Below are 27,091 nucleotides of genomic sequence, written 5' to 3'. Positions count from 1 at the left end.
TTGCGTACTATTGTTTGTACAGATGAACGCCATGCCATAGTTTTCTGAAATTTTCCAAGCTGTTTAAAGGAGCAGTCAACTTAGTGTATGTAAACTTTTGACCCACTGGAATTGTGATACAGTGAATCATAAGTGAAATAATCTGTCTGTAAACAATTGTTGGAAAAATGACTTGTGTCATGGACAAAGTAGATGTCCTAACCGGCTTGCCAACACTATAGTTTGTTAACAAGACATTTGTGGAGTGGTTGAAAAACTAGTTTTAATGACTCCAACCTAAGTGTATGTAAACGTGCTACTTCAACTGAATAACTGAGTAACTGAATTGGATACTGTATATCCTAGATAAATGAACTTAGCAAAGTCTGAAACAAAAACACATTTTAATAGTACTAGTTTCCCCACGTAGACTTCTGACTAGACGCACAATAGAGCACATTCATTATGGTGCAGTGTATTTGATGCTATATGCTCATATCCCTCTTTTACATATATAGATGTATGAAGCAGTGTATGTGATGCAAATTATTTATGGAATAAGGAAGTCATTGTTTTTCTTGATGGATGGTTGATGATGTCATTATGTTCCAGTGACATCATGGAGTGCGAGGGTTGCCAGGGAACCAATCAACTTTTGGCCTTTATTAAAGCTGCAATATGTAACGTTTTCTTTTTTTTATGTTCAAAAGATCCAATAAGTCAACAGTGGTGATCCCATGCAACAGTAACAATGAACCGCTGTATTCACTGGTATTCATTTTCCCAGTCGGGTTGGACTTAACCGCCAGATTTTGTACGTGTCAATAAGTGACTTGTTTTCCGTCAGTAAGGAGGCAGTGTGATAGCTAGCTAGCTGAGCCCAAGGCCAACACTTTGCTAATGGCTAGCGAGGGTAGCTGGCTTACAGCAAGACCATCTAAGCCAAAGAAACAAAGACATTTGGAGAGCAGACAGGCAAAATGGTAAAGCGATAGAGCCCTGGCCAAGATGAGTAAATCTCGGATTTGCATTCTCACAGTGGAGAGAACTAAGGGAGTTGAAGGGATTCACAACCGACCCAGAATGAGCATTTATTCTGCCGAAAAGATAAGACATAACTAGCCAGATAATATATCTTGCTAGATATAAAGTAAAATGTTGCTATTTAGTTGTAAATATGTATGCAAGTAATATTTTTAATATATATATATTTTATATATATATATTTTTAATTACTTGTTTTGATTATTGTCAAGCCACGTGTCAAATAGTTTGTATTATTGCAGACTGCGACATTGGTTTGTTTCATTTGAATATAAAATGTTGCTTCTCTAGTTAGTCGTAACTAGTTACCTTGTGAATAACATTTATTGACCCTGTGTTACAATTCTGATGTCTGTGGTCTGTAAACCACACGGGTATTGGCTAACTAGTTACTTCAGGTCACACAAAGTGTGGTGGCATGGAATAACCACAAAGCCCAGTTCAGATACATAAGATGAGACACGACTCAACAGTTTGTTTGATCTGAACGGCCGTTTTTAGAACGAATCATGTCATTGGCTGGAGTATTCAAGATTCACCATGTCAACTTTAGCCAGTCTTGCGATGAGACGGATCTATTTGTGACTCGTTTCAGGAAACTAGGCGTATGTCGCACATCACTATTTCACAGTATCAGCATTTGAATGTAAACATGCATTTTTCATCAAAATTGCTTGCTAGCTAACGTTAGCTTGTTGGCTCGCTAGCTAACATTACATGTATGATCTATGTAGTAATATCATTAGAAACCCATTTGCATTGCTAGTTCTAGCCTAACGTTAGCTATCTAACATTGAACCTAGTCTGTTAGCTTTTGCTGCCTGCAGATCCATACTACAGCTATGACAATGTTTGTATTGGTAGTAGTATGAGTTGGTTATGCCGGTTCATTGTTTAGCTAGATGTCTAAACAAAAGAATTCACATCGGCCTGATTATTACATGACCCATCAAATTAGCAGGTGTGTCTGTGGGTGATTACTGCCATCAATTGTATTTCACTATTGTCTTGACATATGTACATGTCAAGACAATAGTGACCCATCCTCTTAGCTAGATGTGGGTGAGGGGTGGATATAGCATTTCCTTCACATGACCCATCAATTTAGATAAGTGTGTCGGGTAAGCGTCATCTAATAACGATAAAATATATATGAAATATTTGTATCTGGACGCTTTCAGTTTTTGATATTGCTACTATGCAAGTGCCATCACTGTACTGTTTACACCTTATGTATCCTGTGCATGTGACAAATAAACATAGTTTTTATTTGATATAGAGTGTGTTTACCATCTGGTCTCACGTAAATCCTTAAAGATGTGTGGATCTAAAGCTTAAGAGGGTGTGAACGATGCTGAATGGGTGTAGACAAAGAAGAGCTCTTTGGTAGGTGTACCAAAACATTCAAGTGCCATTTTCTCAAAAGTGGAGACATAAGTTTAGCAACTTTCAAAGCACAATGACTTTGCCATTGTTCCTCAACTGCAGTGTATGATATACTATTTTCTATCTCTGAGTCTCCGCTTTTTTTCAATGTAAAAAACACAATTTCAAATTTTGCTACATAGGACCAAATCGAGGTAGCCGGTCACATTCAGCCATTCAAAGAACAGTGCGCTAACATTCTGTGTCCAGCTAAGCATCTAGCTAGCCAAGCAGAGCGCTAGCTAGCTATTTTGCTGTACATACAGTACCAGTCAAATCTTTAAACACACGTATTCATTCAAGGGTTTTTCTTTATTTTTTACTATTTTCTACATTGTAGAATAATAGTGAAGACATCCATACTATGAAATAACCCATATGGAATCATGGAGTAACCACAAAAGTGTAAAACAAATCAAAATATATTTTATATTTGTGATTCTTCAAAGTAGCCACCCTTTGTCTTTATGACAGCTTTGCACATGCTTGGCATTCTCTCAACCAGCTTCATGAGATGGTCACCTGGAATGGATTTCAATTAACAGGTGTTAATGATGATCGATGATCACTTGGCTAAATAGCTGGTGCCCGCTGGATTGTCCATTAATCACGGAACTCCGTTCTGTTTATTTTTTTTGTTTGTTTTTTTTGTTTATCTGTCGGCCCCAGCCTCAAACTCAGGTTCTGTGTGTAGTTAACCGACCCTCTCTGCCCATTCATCGCCATTTTACCTGTTACCTCAACACATATGATTACTTTATGACTCGCTGTATGTCTCTCTCATATGTCAATATGCCTTGTATACTGTTGTTTAGGTTAGTTATCATTGTTTTAGTTTACAATGGAGCCCCTAGTTCCACTCTTTATACCTCTGGTACCTTCTTTGTCCCACCTCCCACACATGCGGTGACCTCACCCATTATAACCAGCTTATCCAGAGATACAACCTCTCTTATCATCACTCAGTGCTTGGGCTTACCTCTGCTGTACCCGCACCCCACCACACCCCTATCTATACATTATGCCCTGAATCTATTCTACCACGCCCAGAAATATGCTCCTTTTATTCTTTGTCCCCAACGCTCTAGGCGACCAGTTTTGATAGCCTTTAGCCATACACTCATCCAACTCCTCCTCTGTTCCTCGGGTGATGTGGAGGTAAACCCAGGCCCTGCGTGTCCACAGGCACCCTCATTTGTTGACTTCTGTGATAAAAAAAAAATCTTGGTTTCATGCATGTCAACATCAGAAGCCTCCTCCCTAAGTTTGTTTTACTCACTGCTTTAGCACACTCCGCCAACCCTGATGTCCTTGCTGTGTCTGAATCCTGGCTTAGGAAGGCCACCAACAATTCTGAGATTTCCATACCCAGCTACCCAGCCACAATTTTTCAGTTTTTGATTTGTTAAAAAAGTTTGAAATATCCAATAAATGTCCTTCCACTTCATGATTTTGTCCCACTTGTTGTTGATTCTTCACAAAAAAATACAGTTTTATATCTTTATGTTTGAAGCCTGAAATGTGGCAAAAGGTCGCAAAGTTCAAGGGGGCCGAATATTTTCGCAAGGCACTGTACAACATTTTCCGTCAAGATAGAACTGCCAGGGCCTCCCGGGTGGTGCAGTGGTTAAGGGCGCTGTACTGCAGCGCCAGCTGTGCCATCAGAGACTCTGGGTTCGCGCCCAGGCTCTGTAGTAACCGGCCGTGACCGGGAGGTCCGTGGGGCGACGCACAATTGGCCTAGCGTCGTCCGGGTTAGGGAGGGATTGGCCGGTAGGGATGTCCTTGTCTCATCGCGCACCATCAACTCCTGTGGCAGGCCGGGCGCAGTGCGCACTAAACAAGGTTGCCAGGTGCACTGTGTTTCCTCCAACACATTGGAGCGGCTGACTTCCGGGTTGGATGTGCGCTGTGTTAATGCTTGGTTGGGTTGTATATCGGAGGACGCATGACTTTCAACCTTCATCTCTCCCGAGCCTGTACGGGAGTTGTGGCGATGAGACAAGATAGTAGCTACTAAAACAATTGGATACCACGAAATTGGGGAGAAAAGGGGGAGGAGTTGCAATCTACTGCAGAGATAGCCTGCAAAGTTCTGTCATACTTTCCAGGTCTATACCCAAAAAGTTTGAACTTCTAATTCTAAAATTAACCTCTCCAGAAATAAGTATCTCACTGTTGCCGCCTGCTGTCGAACCCCCTCCGCTCCCAGCTAGACACTATTTGTGAATTGATTAACCCCCATCTAGCTTCAGACTTCGTTCTGTTAGGTGACCTAAACTGGGATATGCAGTCCTACAATCTAAGCTAGATGCCTTCAATCTCACACAAATCATCAAGGAACCCATCAGGTACAACCCTAAATCTGTAAATATGGCCAACTTGCCCTCTAAATACACCTCTTCTGTTTTCAATCAGGATCTCAGCGATCACTGCCTCATTGCCTGTATCCGCTATGGGTTCGCGATCAAACGACCACCCCTCATCTCTGTCAAACGCTCCCTAAAACACTTCTGCGAGCAAGCCTTTCTGATCGACCTGGCCCGGGTATCCTGGAAGGATATTGACCTCATCCCGTCAGTCGAGGATGCCTGGTCATTCTTTAAAGGTAATTTCCTCACCATCTTAGATAAGCATGCCCCATTCAAAAAATGCAGAACTAAGAACAGATATAGACCTTGGTTCACTCCAGACCTGACTGCCCTTGACCAGCACAAAAACATCCTGTGGCGGACTGCCATAGCATCGAATAGTCCCCACGATATGCAACTGTTCAGGGAAGTCAGGAACCAATACACGCAGTAAGTCCAGAAAGCAAAGGCTAGCTTTTTCAAGCAGAAATTAGCATCCTGTCACTCTAACTCCAAAAAGTTTTGGGGCACTGTAAAGTCCATGGAGAACAAGAGCACCTCCTCCCAGCTGCCCACTGCACTGAGGCTAGGTAACACGGTCACCACTGATAAATCCATGATGATCGAAAATTTCAAGAAGCATTTCTCAACGGCTGGCCATGCCTTCCTCCTGGCTACTCCAACCCCTGCCAACAGCTCCGCCTCCCCCGCAGCTACTCGCCCAAGCCGCCCCAGCTTCTCCTTCACCCAAATCCAGACAGCAGATGTTCTGAAAGAGCTGCAAAACATGGACCCGTACAAATCAGCTGGGCTAGACAATCTGGACCCTCTCTTTCTAAAACTATCCGACGCCATTGTTGCAACCCCTATTACCATTCTGTTCAACCTCTCGTATCGTCCGAGATCCCTAAAGATTGGAAAGCTGCTGCGGTCATCCCCCTCTTCAAAGGGGGTGACACCCGAGACCCAAACTGTTACAGACCTATATCCATCCTGCCCTGCCTATCTAAAGTCTTCGAAAGCCACGTTAATAAACAGATCACTGACCATTTTGAATCCCACCGTACCTTCTCCGCTGTGCAATCCGGCCTCCGAGCCGGTCACGGGTGCACCTCAGCCGTGCTCAAGATACTAAACGATATCATAACCGCCATCGGTAAAAGACAGTACTGTGCAGCCGTCTTCATCGACCTGGCCAATGCTTTTGACTCTGTCAATCACCGTATTCTTATCGGCAGGCTCAATAGCCTTGGTTTTTCTGACGACTGCCTCGCCTGGTTCACCAACTGCTTTGCAGACAGAGTTCAGTGTGTCAAATCGGAGGGCATGTTGTCCGGACCTCTGGCTGTCTCTATGGGGGTATCACAGGGTTCCATTCTCGGGCCGACTCTTTTCTCTGTATATATCAACAATGTCACTCTTGCTGCGGGAGATTCCCTGATCCACCTCTACGCAGACGTCACCATTCTGTATATTTCTGGCCCTTCCTTGGACACTGTGCTAACTAACCTCAAAACGAGCTTCAATGCCATACAGCACTCCTTCCGTGGCCTCCAACTGCTCTAAAAACGCTAGTAAACCCAAATGCATGCTTTTCAAACGTTCGCTGCCTAACCCTGCCGCCCAACTAGCATCACCACCCTGGACGGTTCCGAACTAGAATATGTGTACAACTGTAAATACCTAGGTGTCTGGCTAGACTGTAAACTCTCCTTCCAGACTCATATTAAACATCTCCAATCCAAAATCAAATCTAGAATTTACTTTCTATTTCGCAACAACGCCTCCTTCACTCACGCCGCCAAACAAAATAGCTTCTAACACTCTACTCTGCCAACGGGATGCAGTCTATCACAGTTCCGTCTGTTTTGTTACCAAATCACCTTATACCACCCACCACTGCGACCTGTATGCTCTAGTCGGCTGGCCCTCGCTACATATTCGTTGCCACACCCACTGGCTCCAGGTCATCTATAAGTCTATGCTAGGTAAAGCTCTGCCTTATATCAGTTCACTGGTCACGATAACAACACCCACCCGTAGCACACGTTCCAGCAGGTATATCTCACTTATCATCCCTTAAGCCAACACCTCATTTGGCCGCCTTTCCTTCCAGTTCTCTGCTGCCAGTGACTGGAACGAATTGCAAAAATCGCTGAAGTTGGAGACTTTTATTTCCCTCACCAACTTTAAACATCAACTGTCTGAGCAGCTCACCGATCGCTGCAGCTGTACATAATTCATCTGTAAATAGCCCACCCAATCTACCTACCACATCCCTATACTGTTTTTATTTGATTTACTTTTCTGCTTTTTGCACACCAGTATCTCTACTTGCACAGCATCATCTGCTAATTTATCACTCCAGTGTTAATCTGCTAAATTGTAATTATTCGCTCCTATGGCCTATTTATTGCCTACCTCCTCATGCCTTTTGCACACACTGTACATAGACTTTCTTTTTTTCTACTGTGTCATTGACTTGTTTATTGTGTTATTGGCTTGTTTATTGTTTACTCCGTGTGTAACTCTGTGTCGTTGTCTGTGTCACACTGCTTTGCTTTATCTTGACCAAGTCGCAGTTGCAAATGAGAACTTGTTCTCAACTAGCCTACCTTGTTAAATAAAGGTTAAATAAAATAAAATAAAAGGTGTCTCTTGTTAAACATTAATTTAAGGAATTTATTCCCTTCTTAATGCGTTTGGGCCAATCAGTGGTGTTGTGACAACGTAGGTATGCAGAAGATAGCCTTATTTGGTAAAAGAAAAAGTCTGTATTATGGCAAGAACAGCTCCAATAAGCAAAGAGAAACGACAGTCCATCATTATTTTAAGACAAAACTTTGAAAGTTAATTCAAGTGCAGGGGCAAAAACCATCAAGCGCTATGATGAAACTGGCTCTCATGAAGACCGCCACAGGAAAAGATGACCTAGAGTTACCTCTGCTGTCCTTTGGTCTGATGAGTCCAAATTTCAGATTTTTGGTTCCAACCACCGTGTCTTTGTGAGACCCAGAGTAGGTGAACGGATGATCTCCACGTGTATGGTCACCACTGTGAAGCATGTAGGAGGAAGTGTGATGGTGTGGCAGTGATTTGTTGGTGACACTGTTTGCGCTTAGTGCGACTATCATTTGTTTTTCAACAGGACAATGACCCAACACACCTCCAGGCTGTGTAAGGGCTATTTGACCAAGAAGGATAGTGGTGGAGTGCTGCATCAGAGGACCTGGCCTCCGCAATTACCCAATCACCCAATTGAGATAGTTTTGGATGAGTTGGACCGCAGAGTGAAGGAAAAGCAACAAGTGCTCAGCATATGAGGGAAGTCCTTCAAGACTGTTGGAAAGCATTCCAGGTGAAACTGGTTGAGAAAATGCCAAGAGTGTGCAAAGCTGTCATCAATGCAAAGTGTTCCTACTTTGAAGAATCTCAAATATAAAGTAGATTTAGATTTGTTTAACACGTTGTTGGTTAATACATGATTCCATATGTGTTATTTCATAGTTTTGATGTCTTCACTATTATTCTACAATGTAGAAAAAAGTAAAAATTAAGAAAAACCCTTGAATGAGCAGGTTTGTCCTAACTTTTGACTGGCATTGTAGTTTGCATGGCTTGCTGACATTTCTGACAAGTACAATTACTGTACCCTGTTTCTGGTGCATGTATTTTATGACACTCATTTGCTACAATAAGTGTCGACTTTGTTTCAAAGTTTCATCACAAAATTGTAAAGCGGCACCGTTACATCAGAAACGTTCTCAACTGCACATCTCGTGTTCTTGATCTGAATGCCCTGTCTTTATACAGCTGTTGTACAACACGACTGTCGTGACTTTCCCTCCTGGGTGAGGATCAAAGAGAGCCCCCCACCTCTCTCCCACCAGAGAGGAAAGGGGGGGAAGTTGGGCCAGTTGTATGACTTATGGACCGGTCGCAATCTTTCTCTCTCTCTTGCCTTTGCAGTATTGAGACTAGAATGTCTGAGTGTTACAACAGAGCGAGACTTTGTATACTTCAACATCAAAAGATTGGACATTGAAACAATATTTCTAACATAAACAATGTGGGAAATGGTTGGTGGGGCTCCAAATAATAATCATGTCATATCAGTTGTTGTTTTGTGATCTCATTATGGATGGTGTCACTAAATAATTGTATCTTTGAAAGTGTACGCATTCAATGGTTCACATCTAAATGTTGTAAATCTAATATGATTAAATATTAAACTATTTGTGAAAAGATAGCAATATGATTTTAGCCTTCTAAATGAGATAATTGTTGTCATAGAAAGTTTTACCCAGTCAGTAACCACGCCCACGTGAGTACAGACATTATGCCAAAAGGACGGAACGCCTCTTTTTTCCAGAGTGTATAAAAGGACTGCTAACAAATTGTACATTAGACCAGTACATTGCCGGGTTGCTACTGGTGTGTAAAATGGTTTAAAACTACTAGACCAGTATACAGGCAGTGTGACCAACAGCATGAGCAGAATGTTACGAATTGGTAAGGCCCTTTGAAACTCAACAGAGAAAAAGAAGATTAGGCTAAGACATGCACCGCCTGCAGCTCCTCATGTAACGTAGTCTAGGAAACTCGACCGAAGACGAGAGAAGAAGAACAGTATCAAACGATCATTGGCACATCTGATGTATCCAGTCTAATGAACACTTCCAGAACAAAGGAAAGCCTACAACTACAACTACTAAGGACATTGTGACCTCTGGTGACAACCAGAGACTTTCTGTCGAACTATTCATCACATACGGATCAAGGGGTTTCAACAGAGAGACAACAGACAAAGACATCTAAGCGTAAATATACGTTATATATGTATATATATATATATATATATATATATATATATATATTCTAAATCCGAATGAGCAGTTGTTAGGGTGCTAGATATCCCCATTTACGATGAGCGTATTATTCAAGTGTTTGTACGATAGTTGAATTCCTTTGTCTCTCCTTCTCCTGCTCTTTCTTTCCCAACCCCTTTCATTGTGTATCCAGCTGTCATATTGGGTTAGTCCACTAGGGACTTTTCATTGCATTATGTTAGTAATCAATTCAACCTTTATGTATTTCTGTGGGATTATTTAGTTAGATACACAAATTGGCTTAATTATTTATTTCTATTGCTGTATCATCATTTAGAGTAAGGTTTGTGCAGATTTGAAGTCAACGATGTTCAGAATGAGACTGCGATGAGGTGGTAATAATTAATGGATGACTAATATGATAACAATATATTCTGACATATTATTGAGTTAATTCGGGAAACAGTAACTCATTAAACAAACTTTTTCCGTGGTGCCCCAAGATTGTTAATGAGTTAATTATTACATGATTAATTCAATAATTTAAATAATTAAACAAAGTTAATTGATTTGATAAAATAACCATCATCACATTAATGATAGTCCCGACACTACATTCTATTTTTTTTAATCTCTGATCTAAGTCAGGGATGGTCACTCCAGTCATCAGGGGCTTGATTGCTGTCACACTTTAGTCCCGGCTAACTCATGACTCCAATAATCAACTAATCATGGTCTTCAGTTTAGAATGTGATCGGTGTGATCGACAGGTGTGATAGTTAATTCTCACCAAATATTATTCTATCTTTCAGCTAGAGGAGACTACAATAACAAGTCTGAAGTGTCTACTCATTGAAAACGGCAAAGGACAAAGGATATGTGTTCAAATCTCAAAGAAATACTACATTCTTGTCAGAAGGGTCCAAAAACACCTGTACCCACATAGTTACGCAGTGCAGGTTTAATAAAACATACTATGACATTAAAGTGCCCTTCATGATATAATAATGCTCTGACATCAGAAAGCCCTTGATGAAGCAGGCCTAATAATGATCTGACATCATAATGCACTTCATTATGTAATCATGCTCTGACATAACAATGTATTGTATTTAACCTTATACAGGTTGTGTAATGGAAATCTAATCAAATCTATTTAGCAAGAGACACCTTTTGTCTCATGATGCAATAATGCTCTGACATCATATCTCTCTCTCTGTGCAGACAGACGCAGCGCTGATGTACGACGCGGTGCACGTGGTAGCGGTGGCAGTGCAGCAGTCGCAGCAGATCACTGTCAGCTCGCTGCAGTGCAACCGCCACAAACCCTGGCGCTTCGGAGCGCGCTTTATAAGCCTCATCAAAGAGGTACCGTAATACTTCAAATGTTAGCATTTCATTGAAATACAGATTAGGAGGAATTCAGTAAGTATGACTTCATGTAATTAAGTTAATATGACTATGGCTCGTGTTTAAGTTACCACTATTCAGTTTATTTAGTGACTCACTAAACACCAGTCTCAACATCAACAGTGAAGAGGCGACTCCGGGATACTGGACTTCTAGGCAGAGCAGCAAAGAAAAAGCCATATCTCAGACTGGCCAATAAAAAGAAAAGATTAAGATGGGAAAAAGAACAGACACTGGACAGAGGAACTCTGCCTAGAAGGCCAGCGTCCCGTAGTCACCTCTTCACTGTTGACGTTGAGACTGGTGTTTAGTGAGTAATGAAGCTGCCAGTTGAGGACTTCTGAGGGGTCTGTTTCTCAAACTAGACACTTTAATATACTTATCCTCTTGCTCAGTTGTGCACCGGGGACTCCCACTACTCTTTCTCTTCTGGTTAGTGCCAGTTTGTGCTGTTCTGTGAAGGGAGTAGTACACAGTGTTGTACGAGATCTTCAGTTTCTTGGCAATTTCTCGCATGGAATAGCTTTCATTGCTCAGAATAAGAATAGACTGAAATGTCCCAGAAGAAAGATAGTTGTTTCTGGCCATTTTGAGCCTGTAATTGAACCCACAAATGCTGATGCTTCAGATACTCAACTAGTCTATAGAAGGCCAGTTTAATTGCTTCTTTAATCAGTACAACAGTTTGAAGCTGTGCTAACATAATTGCAAAAGGGTTTTCTAATGATCAATTAGCCTTTTAAAATGATAAACTTGGATTAGCTAACACAACGTGCCATTGGAACACAGGAGTGATGGTTGCTGATAATGGGCCTCTGTACGCCTACGTACAGTGCCTTGCGAAAGTATTCGGCCCCCTTGAACTTTGCGACCTTTTGCCACATTTCAGGCTTCAAACATAAAGATATAAAACTGTATTTTTTTGTGAAGAATCAACAACAAGTGGGACACAATCATGAAGTGGAACGACATTTATTGGATATTTCAAACTTTTTTAACAAATCAAAAACAAAAAAATTGGGCGTGCAAAATTATTCAGCCCCCTTAAGTTAATACTTTGTAGCGCCACCTTTTGCTGCGATTACAGCTGTAAGTCGCTTGGGGTATGTCTCTATCAGTTTTGCACATCGAGAGACTGACATTTTTTCCCATTCCTCCTTGCAAAACAGCTCGAGCTCAGTGAGGTTGGATGGAGAGCATTTGTGAACAGCAGTTTTCAGTTCTTTCCACAGATTCTCGATTGGATTCAGGTCTGGACTTTGACTTGGCCATTCTAACACCTGGATATGTTTATTTTTGAGCCATTCCATTGTAGATGTTGCTTTATGTTTTGGATCATTGTCTTGTTGGAAGACAAATCTCCGTCCCAGTCTCAGGTCTTTTGCAGACTCCATCAGGTTTTCTTCCAGAATGGTCCTGTATTTGGCTCCATCCATCTTCCCATCAATTTTAACCATCTTCCCTGTCCCTGCTGAAGAAAAGCAGGCCCAAACCATGATGCTGCCACCACCATGTTTGACAGTGGGGATGGTGTGTTCAGTGTGATGAGCTGTGTTGCTTTTACGCCAAACATAACGTTTTGCATTGTTGCCAAAAAGTTCAATTTTGGTTTCATCTGACCAGAGCACCTTCTTCCACATGTTTGGTGTGTCTCCCAGGTGGCTTGTGGCAAACTTTAAACAACACTTTTTATGGATATCTTTAAGAAATGGCTTTCTTCTTGCCACTCTTCCATAAAGGCCAGATTTGTGCAATATACGACTGATTGTTGTCCTATGGACAGAGTCTCCCACCTCAGCTGTAGATCTCTGCAGTTCATCCAGAGTGTTCATGGGCCTCTTGGCTGCATCTCTGATCAGTCTTCTCCTTGTATGAGCTGAAAGTTTAGAGGGACGGCCAGGTCCTGGTAGATTTGCAGTGGTCTGATACTCCTTCCATTTCAATATTATCGCTTGCACAGTGATCCTTGGGATGTTTAAAGCTTGGGAAATCTTTTTGTATCCAAATCCGGCTTTAAACTTCTTCACAACAGTATCTCGGACCTGCCTGGTGTGGTCCTTGTTCTTCATGATGCTCTCTGCGCTTTTAACGGACCTCTGAGACTATCACAGTGCAGGTGCATTTATACAGAGACTTGATTAAACACAGGTGGATTGTATTTATCATCATTAGTCATTTAGGTCAACATTGGATCATTCAGAGATCCTCACTGAACTTCTGGAGAGAGTTTGCTGCACTGAAAGTAAAGGGGCTGAATAATTTTGCACGGCCAATTTTTCAGTTTTTGATTTGTTAAAAAAGTTTGAAATATCCAATAAATGTCGTTCCCCTTCATGATTGTGTCCCACTTGTTGTTGATTCTTCACAAAAAAATACAGTTTTATATATTTGTGTTTGAAGCCTGAAATGTGGCAAAAGGTTGCAAAGTTCAAGGGGGCCGAATACTTTCGCAAGGCACTGTAGATATTCCATTAAAATTCAGCCATTTCCATCTACAATAGTCAGTTACAACACTAACAATGCCTACACTGTATTTCAATTTGATTCTATTTTAATGGTCAAAAACGTGCTTTTCTTTCAAAAACAAGGACATTTCTAAGTGACCCCAAACTTTTGAACGGTAGTGTGTGTGTGTACTGCCAAAAGTTTTGAGAATGACACAAATATTAATTTCCACAAAGTTAGCTGCCTCAGTGTCTTTGGATATTTTTGTCAGATGTTACTATGGAATACTGAAGTAGAATTACAAGCATTTCATAAGTGTCAAAGGCTTTTATTGACAATTACATGAAGTTGATGCAAAGAGTCACTATTTACAGTGTTGACCCTTCTTTTTCAAGACCTCTGCAATCCGCGCTGGAATGCTGTCAATTAACTTGTGGGCCACATCCTGACTGATGGAAGCCCATTCTTGCATAATCAATGCTTGGAGTTTGTCAGAATTTGCAGGTTTTTGTTTGTCCACTCGCCTCTTGAGGATTGACCACAAGTTCCCAATGGGATTAAGGTCTGGGGAGTTTCCTGGCCATGGACCCAAAATATCGATGTTTTGTTCCCCGAGCCACTTAGTTATCACTTTTGCCTTATGGCAAGGTGCTCCATCATGCTGGAGAAGGCATTGTTCATCACCAAACTGTTCCTGGATGGTTGGGGAAAGTTGCTCTCGGGGGATGTTTTGGCACCATTCTTTCTTTATTCATTGCTGTGTTCTTAGGCAAAATTGTGAGTGAGCCCACTCCCTTGGCTGAGAAGCAACCCCACACATGAACGGTCTCAGGATGCTTTACTGTTGGCATGACACAGGACTAATGGTAGCGCTCACCTTGTCTTCTCCGGACAAGCATTTTTCCGGATGCCCCCAAACAATCGGAAAGGGGATTCATCAGAGAAAATGACTTTACCCTTGTCCTCAGCAGTCCAATCCCTGTACCTTTTGCAGAATATCAGTCTGTCCCTGATGTTTTTCCTGGAGAGAAGTGGCTTCTTTGCTGCCCTTTTTGACACCAAGCCATCCTCCCAAAAGTCTTCACCTAACTGTGTGTGCAGATACACTCACACCTGCCTGCTGCCATTCCTGAGCAAGCTCTATACCGGTGGTGCCCCGATCCCGCAGCTGAATCAACTTTAGGAGATGGTCCTGGCGCTTGCTGGACTTTCTTGGGCGCCCTGAAGCCTTCTTCACAACAATTGAACTGCTCTCCTTGAAGTTCTTGATGATCCGATAAATGGTTGATTTTGGTGCAATCTTACTGGCACCAATATCCTTGCCTGTGAAGCCCTTTTCGTGCAAAGAAATTATGACGGCACGTGTTTCCTTGCAGGTAACCATGGTTGAGAGAGGAAGAACAATGAATCCAAGCACCACCCTCCTTTTGAAGCTTCCAGTCTGTTATTCAAACTCAATCAGCATGACAGAGTGATCTCCAGTCTTGTCCTCATCAACACTCACACCTGTGTCAATGAGAGAATCACTGGCATGATGTCAGCTAGTCCTTTTGTGGCAGGGTTGAAATGCAGTGGAAATGTGTTTTTGGGATTCAGTTTGCATGGCAAAGAGGGACTTTGCAACTAATTGCCATCATACAAACTGAGGCATCAGACTTTGTGAAAATGAATACTTTGTGAAAATTAATGAATTCTCAAAACTTTTGCCCACGACTGTGTAGATATATATATAAGTGTACTTGTTGTTTATTGATGTGCTCATTCAGAGCTGGAAAAGATGCCATGGTCTCAGCATGACTCCCTGCTTAAAAACAAATGTACTGCCCCCCCCCCCCCCCACACACTTTAGTCTTTCATATCTCTCCCAGCGACGTGTCTCTCTGATCCTCCAAAGTCCGAAGTCCATCCTCAAAATTCAAACACAACCAACTTCACAGTGTAATGAACTCCAATACTTGTCAAACAAGCCTCTGTGGTGCTCGTCTCTCAAAGTTTATTGTTGTATTTAAATGCAGACTGTGTGGAGAGAGCCATGCGGAAGGTCTAGCTAATTGAAATGTGTGTGTGTGTGTGTGTGTGTGCCCCTCTCTATAGGCCCATTGGGATGGCTTGACTGGACACATCCTCTTCAACAAAACTAACGGATTGAGGACGGACTTCGACCTGGACGTAATCAGTCTAAAGGAGGAAGGACTGGAAAAAGTGAGTTTGTGTGTGTGAGTTGGTCAGTGGTGGTCGGGGGTGTTTCAGATTAGGAGGAGGATTTTTATTAGCATGACCTTATTTCTATTACAGCATATTGGATGATATTCAATGATTGTAATTCATATTCTATTCATCCAGCTCAACGTAACATCGATAGGTTTAGGCTACTACATTATACTCAAATTTGCCCAATACCCTTCATGAGGTTTCTACAACCTAGCCTACAAATTAAAGTTTATAACGAAGGTGCACAGGTCAAAAGACAAATTGGAGTACTCAAGGTGACAGACAGTGTGCAATACTACCTTGCACACTCTCGCATGCGTCTAGCTGATCTTGGGTGTAATCATTAGCCCAACTAAAACCAACGTTTCTATTGGACAAAGTCAGGTACGTCCATCCCTGTTTTGTTCCATTTGCTTACATTTAAGAAAGGTTTTGCAAAGGAATTGACGGAATCAATATACCCCTGATCAACAGCACACACAGTCACTTTCATAGCAGCAACGTACAGCATCATCACTTTGCTCGTTGTATAATTCATTTTCCCATCTACATACTGTCCTCCTCTAACTTTTTCCCTTCAAATGTGGACTAAACTCACCAAGCCAAACCTTCATACCATAACCGCTAAACAGCCTACATTGTTGTCACCATATTAACTAGCGTTATAGCCAACATAGCTACTAAAACTAGCCCATTTGTACACATGGATGGGATTGTGGGTTTACTATCACGCAGTACAGTGTAAAGCAAGCAGCTTACGACAAGCAGTTTAGCTCCTAACCGCTTCTAACCAATTGGGCTATTGTTTATGTTTTTTTAGCGTTATTTGTAACTTATTTTGTACATAATGTTTCTGCCACCATCTCTTAAGTCCAAAAAGAGCTTCTGGATACCAGGACAGCGATTACTCACCTTGCACTGGACGAAGATTTTTCTTTAACGAGTCGGACGCAAAGGATTTACTTCAGAAACCGGACAATACTCAAATCCCTGTCATTTCCATGAAGAAGAGACGGAGATATGGGGGTCGTAGGTCAGGGTGCATTGTAAGAATCCGACTGTGAGTGGGTAACCCGCCTCTACCATCAGTCCTATTAGCCAACACGCAATCATTGTATAATAAAATGGATGAGCTCCGATCAAGGCTATCCTACCAAAACTGCAATATCTTGTTTCACAGAGTCGTGGCTGAACGACGACATGGATAACATACAACTGGCTGGGTTTTCCGTGCATCGGCAAGATAGAACATCTGCCTCCGGAAAGACAAGGGATGACGGTCTGTGTCTATTTGTCAATAACAGCTGGTGCACGAAATCTAAGATGAATGAAGTCTCAAGGTTGGGGCTGGCACTAAGAACGTACTCAACGAGTTGTATAAGGCCCTAAGCAAACAAGAAAATGCTCATCCAGAGGCGGTGCTCCTAGTGGCCAGGGACTTTAATTCAGGGAAACATAAATCTGTTTGACCTAATTTCTACCAGTATGTAACATGTGCAACCAGAGGAAAAAAACTCTAGACCACCTTTACTCCACACACAGAGACACATTCAAAGCTCCCTCACCCTCCATTTGGCAAATCTGACCATAATTCTATGCTCCTGATTCTTGTTTACAAGCAAAAACTAAAGCCAGAAGTAACAGTGACTCGCTCAATAGGGAAGTGGTCAGATGACGCAGATGATAGCACAGACTGGAATATGTTCTGGGATTCTTCCAATGGCATTGAGGAGCAATAAGTGCATTGATGACGTTGTCCCCACAGTGACCGTACGTACGTAAATACCGTAAATACAAACAGGCAAAGCGTCAATACAGGACGAAGATTAAATCCTACTACACCGGCTTTGATGCTCGTTGGATGTGGCAGGGATTGAAAACTATTACGAACTACAAAGGGAAGCACAGCCATGAGCTGCCCAGTGACACGAGCCTACTAGATGAGCTAAATTACTTCTATGTGCCCTCACTGTCATTTTCAACCTGTCCCTGACCAAGTCGGTAATATCAACATGTTTCAAGCAGACTACCATAGTCTCTGTGCCCAAGAACACCAAGGTAACCTACCTAAATGACTACCGACCCGTAGCACTCACGTCTGTAGACATGAAGAGCTTTGAAAGGCTGGTCATGGCTCACATCAACACCATTATCCCAGAAACCCTAGACCCACCTAATTTGCATACATATTACGTCCCAACAGATTCACAGATGACGCAATCTCTATTGCACTCCACACTGCCCTTTCCCGCCTGGACAAAAGGAACACCTATATTGAGAATGCTATTCATTGACTACAGCTCAGCATTCAACACCATAGTGCCCTCAAAGCTCGTCACTAAGCCAAGGACCTTGGCAATAATCACCTCCCTCCCCAACTCGATCCTGGACTTCTTGACGGTCTGCCTCCAGGTAGTAAGTGTAGGTAACAACACATTTGCTACTCTGATCCTCAACATGGGGGCCCTTCAGGGGTACGTTCTCAGTCCCCTCCTGTACTACCTGTTCACCCATGACTGCATGGACAAGCACGACTCCAACACCATCATTAAGTTTGCGGATGACACAACAGTGGTAGGCCTGATCACCGACAATGATGAGACAGCCTATAGGGAGGAGGTCAGAGACCAGGCATTGTGGTGCCAGGATAACAACCTCTGCCTCAGCATGATCAAGACAAAGGAGAGGATCGTGGACTACAGGAAAAGGAGGGCCGAGCACGCCCCCATTCTCATTGACGGTGCTGTACTGGAGCTGGTTGAGAGTTTCAAGTACCTGGGTGTCCACATCACCAATGAACTTTTGTGGTCGAAGCACATCATGAAGAGGGTACGACGATGCCTATTCTCCCATAGAAGATTGAGAAGATTTGGCATGGGTCTTCAGATCCTCAAAAGGATATTATGCAGCTGCACCATTGAGAGCATCCTGACAGGTTGCATCCCAGCCTGGTATGGCAACTGCTAAGTCTCCGACCGCAAGGCACTACAGATGTTAGTGCGTACGGCCCAGTACATCACTGGGGCCAAGCTTCCTGACATCCAGTACCGCTATACATGGTGGTGTCAGAGGAAGGCCCTAGCAATTGCCAAAGACTCCAGCCACCCTAGTCATAGACTGTTCTCTCTGCTTACACACTGCAAGTGGTACCTGAGCTCCAGAAGGCTTCTTAACAGCGTCTTCCCCCAAGCCATAAGACCCCCCCACACTCCATTTTTACGCTGTTCTCTTTTTATTATCTATGCATCGTCACTTTTCACTTTAACTTTACCAACGTACATATTACCTCAATTACCTCGACTAAACAGAATTGTTTTAAGAGGATATCTTTTGTGAGCACCAAAACGTTACTTTTTCTAATCCTCTTATAGAGTCACATGCAGGTAAGATGTTTTGATTACTATATAGCATCAGAAAGAGCAGATTATGAGGTTTCAATATCTCACTTTTTCCCAAAAAATAACACTGTTCCATGAGCTCCACACTTGAGCACGAGGCAATAGATAACCTACAGTAAAAATAAGTCTTAATCTAATGTGACCCAAGACCTTAATAAACACAACCAAAATATTATTTTTCTAATAGCATCTGCCTGTCCTCCTCCTTAAGGATCGAACCCCAGAAATAGCAGGGGTTCAAAATGTAGAACCCAGTTCCTACATTTTAATATAAAAATGTATTTTATTAACCAAAACTATGGCTATTTCTAGTGATAAGTAACTATAGGTTCTCCAGACCTCTTTCACAACAGAATGAACAGAGATCGCAGTCACAGACACACACAGGTAAGCCGAGACAACTGATTAACTACTGTGTTCGTGTCTTAACCTGTTGTCTTAATGACAATTTTCAGTGTCATTGGAAATTGTCATAAATGAGTCATTAGTGAAACCATTTATTAAGATTGCATTTATGCTAGTTATTCATTTACACTCAATGACACTTTATATAAGCTCATGAATTATCAACTACATAATATCAAGAGCGAGAGATTCAAGGAATTGCTTCATGGTTTCACAATTGGACTCATTGTCTAGATATGGCATCCTCCAGCGGTCTCCTGTCAGAAGCACAGTTCCTGTGTTCTGTTTGGATGTGTTCATTGAGTCTGTCACCACTTCATGTGGAGACAACTTCTGGATGGCCTGCATCAGAAAGTACTGGGACAGTAATGGCCTGTGCCAGTGTCCACTGTTTAAGGATAAATTCTACAGGAGATCTGAGCTTCGCATCAATACTTTCATTTCTGAGATTGCTCCTTCGTTCAGGAATTCAGATCAAGTAAAAGCTACAAGCAGCCCAGACCAAAGCCATGCCGGCCCTGGAGAAGTGGCCTATGATGTATGTACCGGGACGAAACTCAAGGCCCTGAAGTAATGCCTGGAGTACTTGACATCCTACTGTGAGACTCACCTGCAGCCTCATCAGATAGCCCCAGCCCTGCAGACTTGAAGACACACATCAACCCTGTGGAGAACCTAGAAAACAGGTTTTGTAAGGAGCACAACAAACTTCTTGAGTTGTTCTGAAGGACTGACCAGACGCATGTTTATTGGCGATTTTAGCACGTAAATCATGGTGGGGCAAAAAACAAAAAAGTGGAATGCATGCCAGAAAAGCCACTACACTACACAACACTAAACAATACATTAATTGCACTATAACGGTGACAAACATGGAAGTAAATCAACAATAGAATGGCTTCAACCGAAGAAAATACGCCCTCTGGAGTGGTCCAGTCAGAGTCCTGACCTCAACCCAATTGAGATGCTGTGGCATGACCTCGAGAGCAGTTCACACCAGACATCCCAATAATATCGCTGAATTGAAACATTTTTGTAAATAGGAATGGTCCTATTGGCAGTAACGTAACAAAATGTAAATACTTTACGAATGCACTGTAAATGTTTTACAGACAGAGCTCATATTACTGTACCTTTTTTTTCAATATTTTTCAATACTAATTTTCTTTCTATACATTTTTTAAAAATAACATCTTTCCCAGTGGTATTCCGCAATTTCGGCTAGCACTTGACGAGAGGCTTGCTGTCTGCTTCAACCAATGGCGTGCATGCTCAATGTTGCTCTGGATCATGCAAACAGGTACAGGCTGCAATTTGTTGCACATCCCCCATGCTTCTAAGGCATCATCACGTCAACTGTTCCCGAGGCCTCTGTGCCCATTTTGAGGGAGGGAATATCCTCTCGTCTGCAGATGCAGACAATTCAATTGGTTCCTATGTCGGATCCTGGACGGCTGGTACAGACGTTATTCCCCTTCCGAGATGAATGTGTCCTCAGCGAGCATCTCAGTTTGCACCTCCAAAATGTTCACAAACCAGCGGCTGTTACGGTCCATATGTCCCGGCTCAAAATAAGTTTTGGAGGCACAGTGTGCCCTTTGAGCCTCTGGAGTCGGTGGATCTCCTACACAGCTTCCCTGCTCATGGCTTTGGCCTCGGCTAAAGTTATTTGGGACATCCACACGTTATCCCTACACCCTTCCTGTACTCAGTTTGCCCAAATGTGGCCTTTGCCCCGAAAGTCATCACTATGGCCTACGTGTCCTTAGATTTGAGCTATTTCTCTTTTTTTTTGCTCTTTTTTCTCTTTTTTTCCTCATTTTGCTTCTGAGGAGCAACAGAGGATATCAAATCTAATCAAGCTTTGTCACATGCGCCAAATACAACAGGTGTAGACTATACCATGAAATTCTTACTTACAAGACCTTATTAACCAACAGTGCAGTTCAAGAAGAGTTCAGAAAATATTTACCAAGTAGACAAACATAAAAAGTAATAATATAAAGTAACACAATAAGAATAACAATAACGAGGCTATATACAAGAGTTACCAAGTAGACAAACATAAAAAGTAATAATATAAAGTAACACAATAAGAATAACAATAACGAGGCTATATACAAGAGTTACCAAGTGGACAAACATAAAAAGTAATAATATAAAGTAACACAATAAGAATAACAATAACGAGGCTATATACAAGAGTTACCAAGTGGACAAACATAAAAAGTAATAATATAAAGTAACACAATAAGAATAACAATAACGAGGCTATATACAAGAGTCACCGGTACCGAGTCGGTGTGCGGGGGTACAGGTTAGTTGAGGTAATTTGTACATGTAGGTGGAGATGCAGGTAGCCTAGTGGTTAGAGCGTTGGACTTGTAACCGATTCTCGAGTTGACAAGGTAAAAATCTGTCGTTCTGCCCCCGAACATGGCAGTTAACCCACTGTTCCTAGGCCGTCATTGAAAATAAGAATTTGTTCTTTTAACTGACTTGCCTAGTTAAATAAAGGTAAAAAAGGTGGCTATGAAGTCACTATGCACAGATAACAAACAGCGAGTAGCAGCAGTGTACAAAAGGGAGGGGGGGTCAATGTAAATTGTCCGGTGGCGATTTTATTAATTGTTCAGCAGTTTTATGGCTTGGGGATGGACGCTGATGAGGAGCTTTTTGATCCTAGTCTTGGCGCTCCGGTACTGCTTTCCGTGCGGTAGCAGAGAACAATCTATGACTTGGGTGACTGCAGTCTCTGACAATTTTATGGGCTTTCCTCTGACACAGCCTATTATAGTGGGGCAAAAAACTATTTAGTCAGCCACCAATTGTGCAAGTTCTCCCACTTAAAAAGATGAGAGGCCTGTAATTTTCATCATAGGTACACTTCAACTATGACAGACAAAATGAGAGAACCTACAATGTGATTTTCTGGATTTTTTAAATGAATTTATTTGCAAATTAAGGTGGAAAATAAGTATTTGGTGAATAACAAAAGTTTATCTCAATACTTTGTTATATACCCTTTGTTGGCAATGACAGATGTCAAACATGTTCTGTAAGTCTTCACAAGGTTTTCACACACTGTTGTTGGTATTTTGGCCCATTCCTCCATGCAGATCTCCTCTAGAGCAGTGATGTTTTGTGGCTGTTGCTGGACAACACAGACTTTCAACTCCCTCCAAAGATTTTCTATGAGGTTGACATCTGGATACTGGCTAGGCCACTCCAGGACCTTGAAATGCTTCTTACGAAGCCACTCCTTCGTTGCCTGGGCGGTGTGTTTGGGATCATTGTCATGCTTAAAGACCCAGCCACGTTTCATCTTCAATGCCCTTGCTGATGGAAGGAGGTTTTCACTCAAAATCTCACGATACATGGCCCCATTCAGTCTTTCCTTTACACGGATCAGTCGTCCTGGTCCCTTTGCAGAAAAACAGCCCCAAAGCATGATGTTTCCACCCCCATGCTTCATAGTAGGTATGGTGTTCTTTGGATGCAACTCAGCATTCTTTTTCCTCCAAACAAGACGAGTTTAGTTTTTAACAAAAAGTTATATTTTGGTTTCATCTGACCATATGACATTCTCCCAATCTTCTTCTGGATCATCCAAATGCTCTCTAGCAAACTTCAGACGGGCCTGGACATGTACTGGCTTAAGCAGGGGGACACGCCTGGCACTGCAGGATTTGAGTCCCTGGCGGCGTAGTGTGTTACTGATGGTAGGCTTTGTTACTTTGGTCCCAGCTCTCTGCAGGTCATTCACTAGGTCCCCACGTGTGGTTCTGGGATTTTTGCTCACCGTTCTTGTAATCATTTTGACCACACGGGGTGAGATCTTGCGTGGAGCCCCAGATCGAGGGAGATTATCAGTGGTCTTGTATGTCTTCCATTTCCTAATAATTGCTCCCACTGTTGATTTCTTCAAACCAAGCTGCTTACCTATTGCAGATTCAGTCTTCCCAGCCTGGTGTCCTTTGACAGCTCTTTGGTCTTGGCCATAGTGGAGTTTGGAGTGTGACTGTTTTAGGTTGTGGACAGGTGTCTTTTATACTGATAACAAGTTCAAACAGGTGCCATTAATACAGGTTACGAGTGGAGGACAGAGGAGCCTCTTAGAGAAGAAGTTACAGGTCTGTGAGAGCCAGAAATCTTGCTTGTTTGTAGGTGACCAAATACTTATTTTCCACCATAATTTGCAAATATATTCATAAAAAATTCTACAATGTGATTTTCTGTTTAAAAAAAAAAAAATATGTCATAGTTGAAGTGTACCTATGATGAAAATTACAGGCCTCATCTTTTTAAGTGGGAGAACTTGCACAATTGGTGGCTGACTAAATACTTTTTTGCCCCACTGTATATAGGTCCTGGATGGCAGGAAGCTGATGTACTGGGCCGTACGCACAACCCTCTGTAGCACCGTACGGTCAGATGCCGAGCAGTTGCCATACCATGCGGTAATGGAACTGGTCAGGATTCTCTCGATGGTGCAGCTGTAGAACTTTTGAGGACCTGGGGACCCATGCCAAATCTTTTCAGTCTCCTGAGGGGGAAAAGGTTTTTGCCGTGCCCTCTTCACGACTGTCTTGGTATGTTTAGACCATGATAGTTAATTGGTGATGTAGACACCAAGGAACTTGAAACTCTCGACCCGCTCAACTACAGCCTCGTCGATGTTAATGGGGGCCAGTTCGGTCCTCCTTTTCCTGTAGTCTCCTTTGTCTTGATCACATTGAGGGAGAGGTTGTTGTCCTGGCATCACACTGACAGTTCTATGACCTCCACCCTATAGGCTCATCATTGTCAGTGATCAGTCCTATCACTGTTGTGTCATCAGCAAACTTAATGGTGTTGGAGTCGTGTTTGGCCACGAAGTCGTGGGTGAACAGGAAATACAGGAGGGGACTAATTACACCCCTGAGGGGCCCCAGTGTTAAGGATCAGCGTGGCAGTCGTGTTGTTGCCTACCCTTACCACCTGGGAGCAGCCCGTCAGGAAGTCCAGGATCCAGTTGCAGAGGGAGGTGTTTAATCCCATAGTCCTTAGCTTAGTGATGAGTTTTGTGGGCACTATGGTGTTGAACGCTGAGCTGTAGTCAATGAACAGCATTCTCACATAGGTTTTCCTTTTTGTCCAGGTGAGAAAGGGCAGTGTGGAGTGCGATTGAGATTGCATCGTCTGTGGATCTGTTCGGGCGGTATGCGAATTGGAGTGGGTCTTTTTGGTTGTCTTCCTAAGCCAGGATTCAGACACGGCTAGGACATCAGTGTTGGCAGAGTGTGCTAAAGCAGTCAATAAAACAAACTTAGGGAGGAGGCTTCTGATGTTAACATGCATGAAACCAAGGCTTTTACGGTTACAGAAGTCCACAATTGATAGCACCTGGGGAATATCAATCAAATCAAAGCTTATTTGTCACGTGTGCCGAATACACCACCTTACAGTGAAATGCTTACTTACTCTAACCAATTGTGCGAAAAATGTGTGTGTGGGTAAGTAAAGAAATAAAACAACAGTAAAAAGACGATTTAAAATAAGAGTAGCAAGGCTATATACAGACACCGGTTAGTCAGGCTAATTTTTTAAATTGTATTTAATTTTTTAAAATTTTACCCACTTTTTCTCCCGAATTTTGTGGTATCTAATTGTTAGTAGTTACTATCTTGTCTCATCGCTACAACTCCCGTACGGACTCTGGAGAGACGAAGGTCGAGAGCCATGCGTCCCCTGAAACGCAACCCAACCAAGCCGCACTGCTTCTTAACACAGCGCGCATCCAACCCGGAGGTCAGCCGCACCAATGTGTCGTGGGAAACACTGTGTACCTAGCGACCTGGTCAGCGTGCACTGCACCCGCCTCAGGAGTTGCTAGTGCTCAATGAGACAAGGATATCCCTACCGGGAAAACCCTCCCTAACACGGGCGACGCTAGGCCAATTGTGCGTCGCCCCATGGACCTCCCGGTCGCGGCCGGCTGCGACAGTGCCTGGGCTCGATCCCAGAGTCTCTGGTGACACAGCTAGCACTGCGATGCAGTGTTAGTCAGGCTTATTGAGGTAGTATGTACATGTAGGTATGCAGAGTAGCAGTAGCGCAAAAAGAGGGGTTGGCGGGTGGTGGGACACAATGCAGATAACTCGGTTAGACAATGTGCGGGAACACTGGTTGGTCAGGCCAATTGAGGTAGTATGTAATAAGAGTGGAACTGGGGTCTACAGGGCCTTGGTTAACCTCAACATCACCAGAGGAGGAGTATGATAAGGGTATGGCTAAAGGCTATAAGAACTAGTCGTCTAGTGCTTTGGGAACAGAGAATAAAGGAGCAGTTTTCTGGGCGCAATAGAATAGAATCAGGGCATAATGCACAGACAATGGCATGGTAGAATAGAATCAGGGCATAATGCACAGACAATGGAATGGTAGAATAGAATCAGGGCATAATGCACACACAATGGTATGGTAGAATAGAATCAGGGCATAATGCAATGGTATGGTAGAATAGGATCAGGGCATAATGCACAGGCAATGGTATGGTAGAATAGGATCAGGGCGAAATGCACAGGCAATGGTATGGTAGAATAGGATCAGGGCATAATGCACAGGCAATGGTATGGTAGAATAGAATCAGGGCATAATGCACAGGCAATGGTTGAATTTAATCAGGGCATAATGCACAGACAATGATATGAGTACAGTGGAGGTAAACCTAGGCGTTGAGTGATGATGAGTGAGGTTTCGTCTCTGGAGGCACCAGTTAAGCCAGCTGAGGTCTCCGCATGTGTGTGGGGTGGGACAAAAAAGCTATCGACGGCATGTTGAGCGGGAATGATGGCTCTCCAGTGAAATAAAACATTAAGAACTAGCCAAGACAGCAGTATACAAGGTATGTTGACATTGGAGAGAGGCATAAAGCAGTCACAGGTGTTGATCAGGAGAACTAAGACAACAATGGGTAAATGGCGATGAATGGGCAGAGCGGGTCAGTTAGGTACATACAGGACCTGAATTCGAGGCTGGGGCTGACAGGTTAACAAAACGAGGTACCGTGTTATTTAAACAGTCCAGGGGGGCATCAGCTGTGTAGATGAGTGATCATAGTGTTAAAATAGCATCAATAGGTGAGTCAGGGTGCAGTTCGGTAGTCACTACTATGCTAGGCGAGCAGGGGACACAGCGTTCAGAAAAGCTAGTGGGCCGGGACTAGTAGATGGTTCTTCGGCGATATCATAACAGAATAGCCTGTTGAGACCACATCGGGCAATCACGTCGGCAGTCCAGTCGTGATGGATCGGCGGGTCTCCGTGGCGACAATAAAGGGTCCAGGCCAATTGGCAAAGGAGGTATTGTAGCCCTAGAATTAGCTGGTATATGGGCCTAGCTCGAGGCTCGCTCAAGGCTACCTGGTTCTTGCTTCGGGATAGAGGCGTTAGCTAACAGTAGCCACTCGTTTGCAGCTAGCTAACTGCGATTATCCTGTGTAATGATCCAGAGCGGCAGAAATCCGGTGATGTGGTATAGAGAAGCAGTCTGATATACTCTGGGTAGATATCGCACTGTGCTGACTGGCAGGTATTATCCGAGCTAAGGCTGG

General features: G+C 42.9%; 1 protein-coding gene across 1 annotated transcript in view; it reads left to right on the top strand.

Annotated features, from left to right (window-relative positions):
• Nucleotides 1-27,091, top strand: part of LOC110521035 (glutamate receptor ionotropic, kainate 2) — a 98,657-nt gene that overhangs the window by 21,489 nt on the left and 50,077 nt on the right. The window contains exons 2-3 of the mRNA XM_036975452.1: nucleotides 10,853-10,996; nucleotides 15,578-15,685. Coding sequence (XP_036831347.1) covers nucleotides 10,853-10,996; nucleotides 15,578-15,685 — 252 coding nt within the window. The remainder of the gene's footprint in view (nucleotides 1-10,852; nucleotides 10,997-15,577; nucleotides 15,686-27,091) is intronic.

The sequence above is a fragment of the Oncorhynchus mykiss genome, chromosome 4, assembly GCF_013265735.2.
Source record: "Oncorhynchus mykiss isolate Arlee chromosome 4, USDA_OmykA_1.1, whole genome shotgun sequence".
Lineage (NCBI taxonomy): Eukaryota > Metazoa > Chordata > Actinopteri > Salmoniformes > Salmonidae > Oncorhynchus > Oncorhynchus mykiss.
Note: the sequence above shows the minus strand (reverse complement) of the source record. Positions and strands in the feature narration are given on the sequence as shown.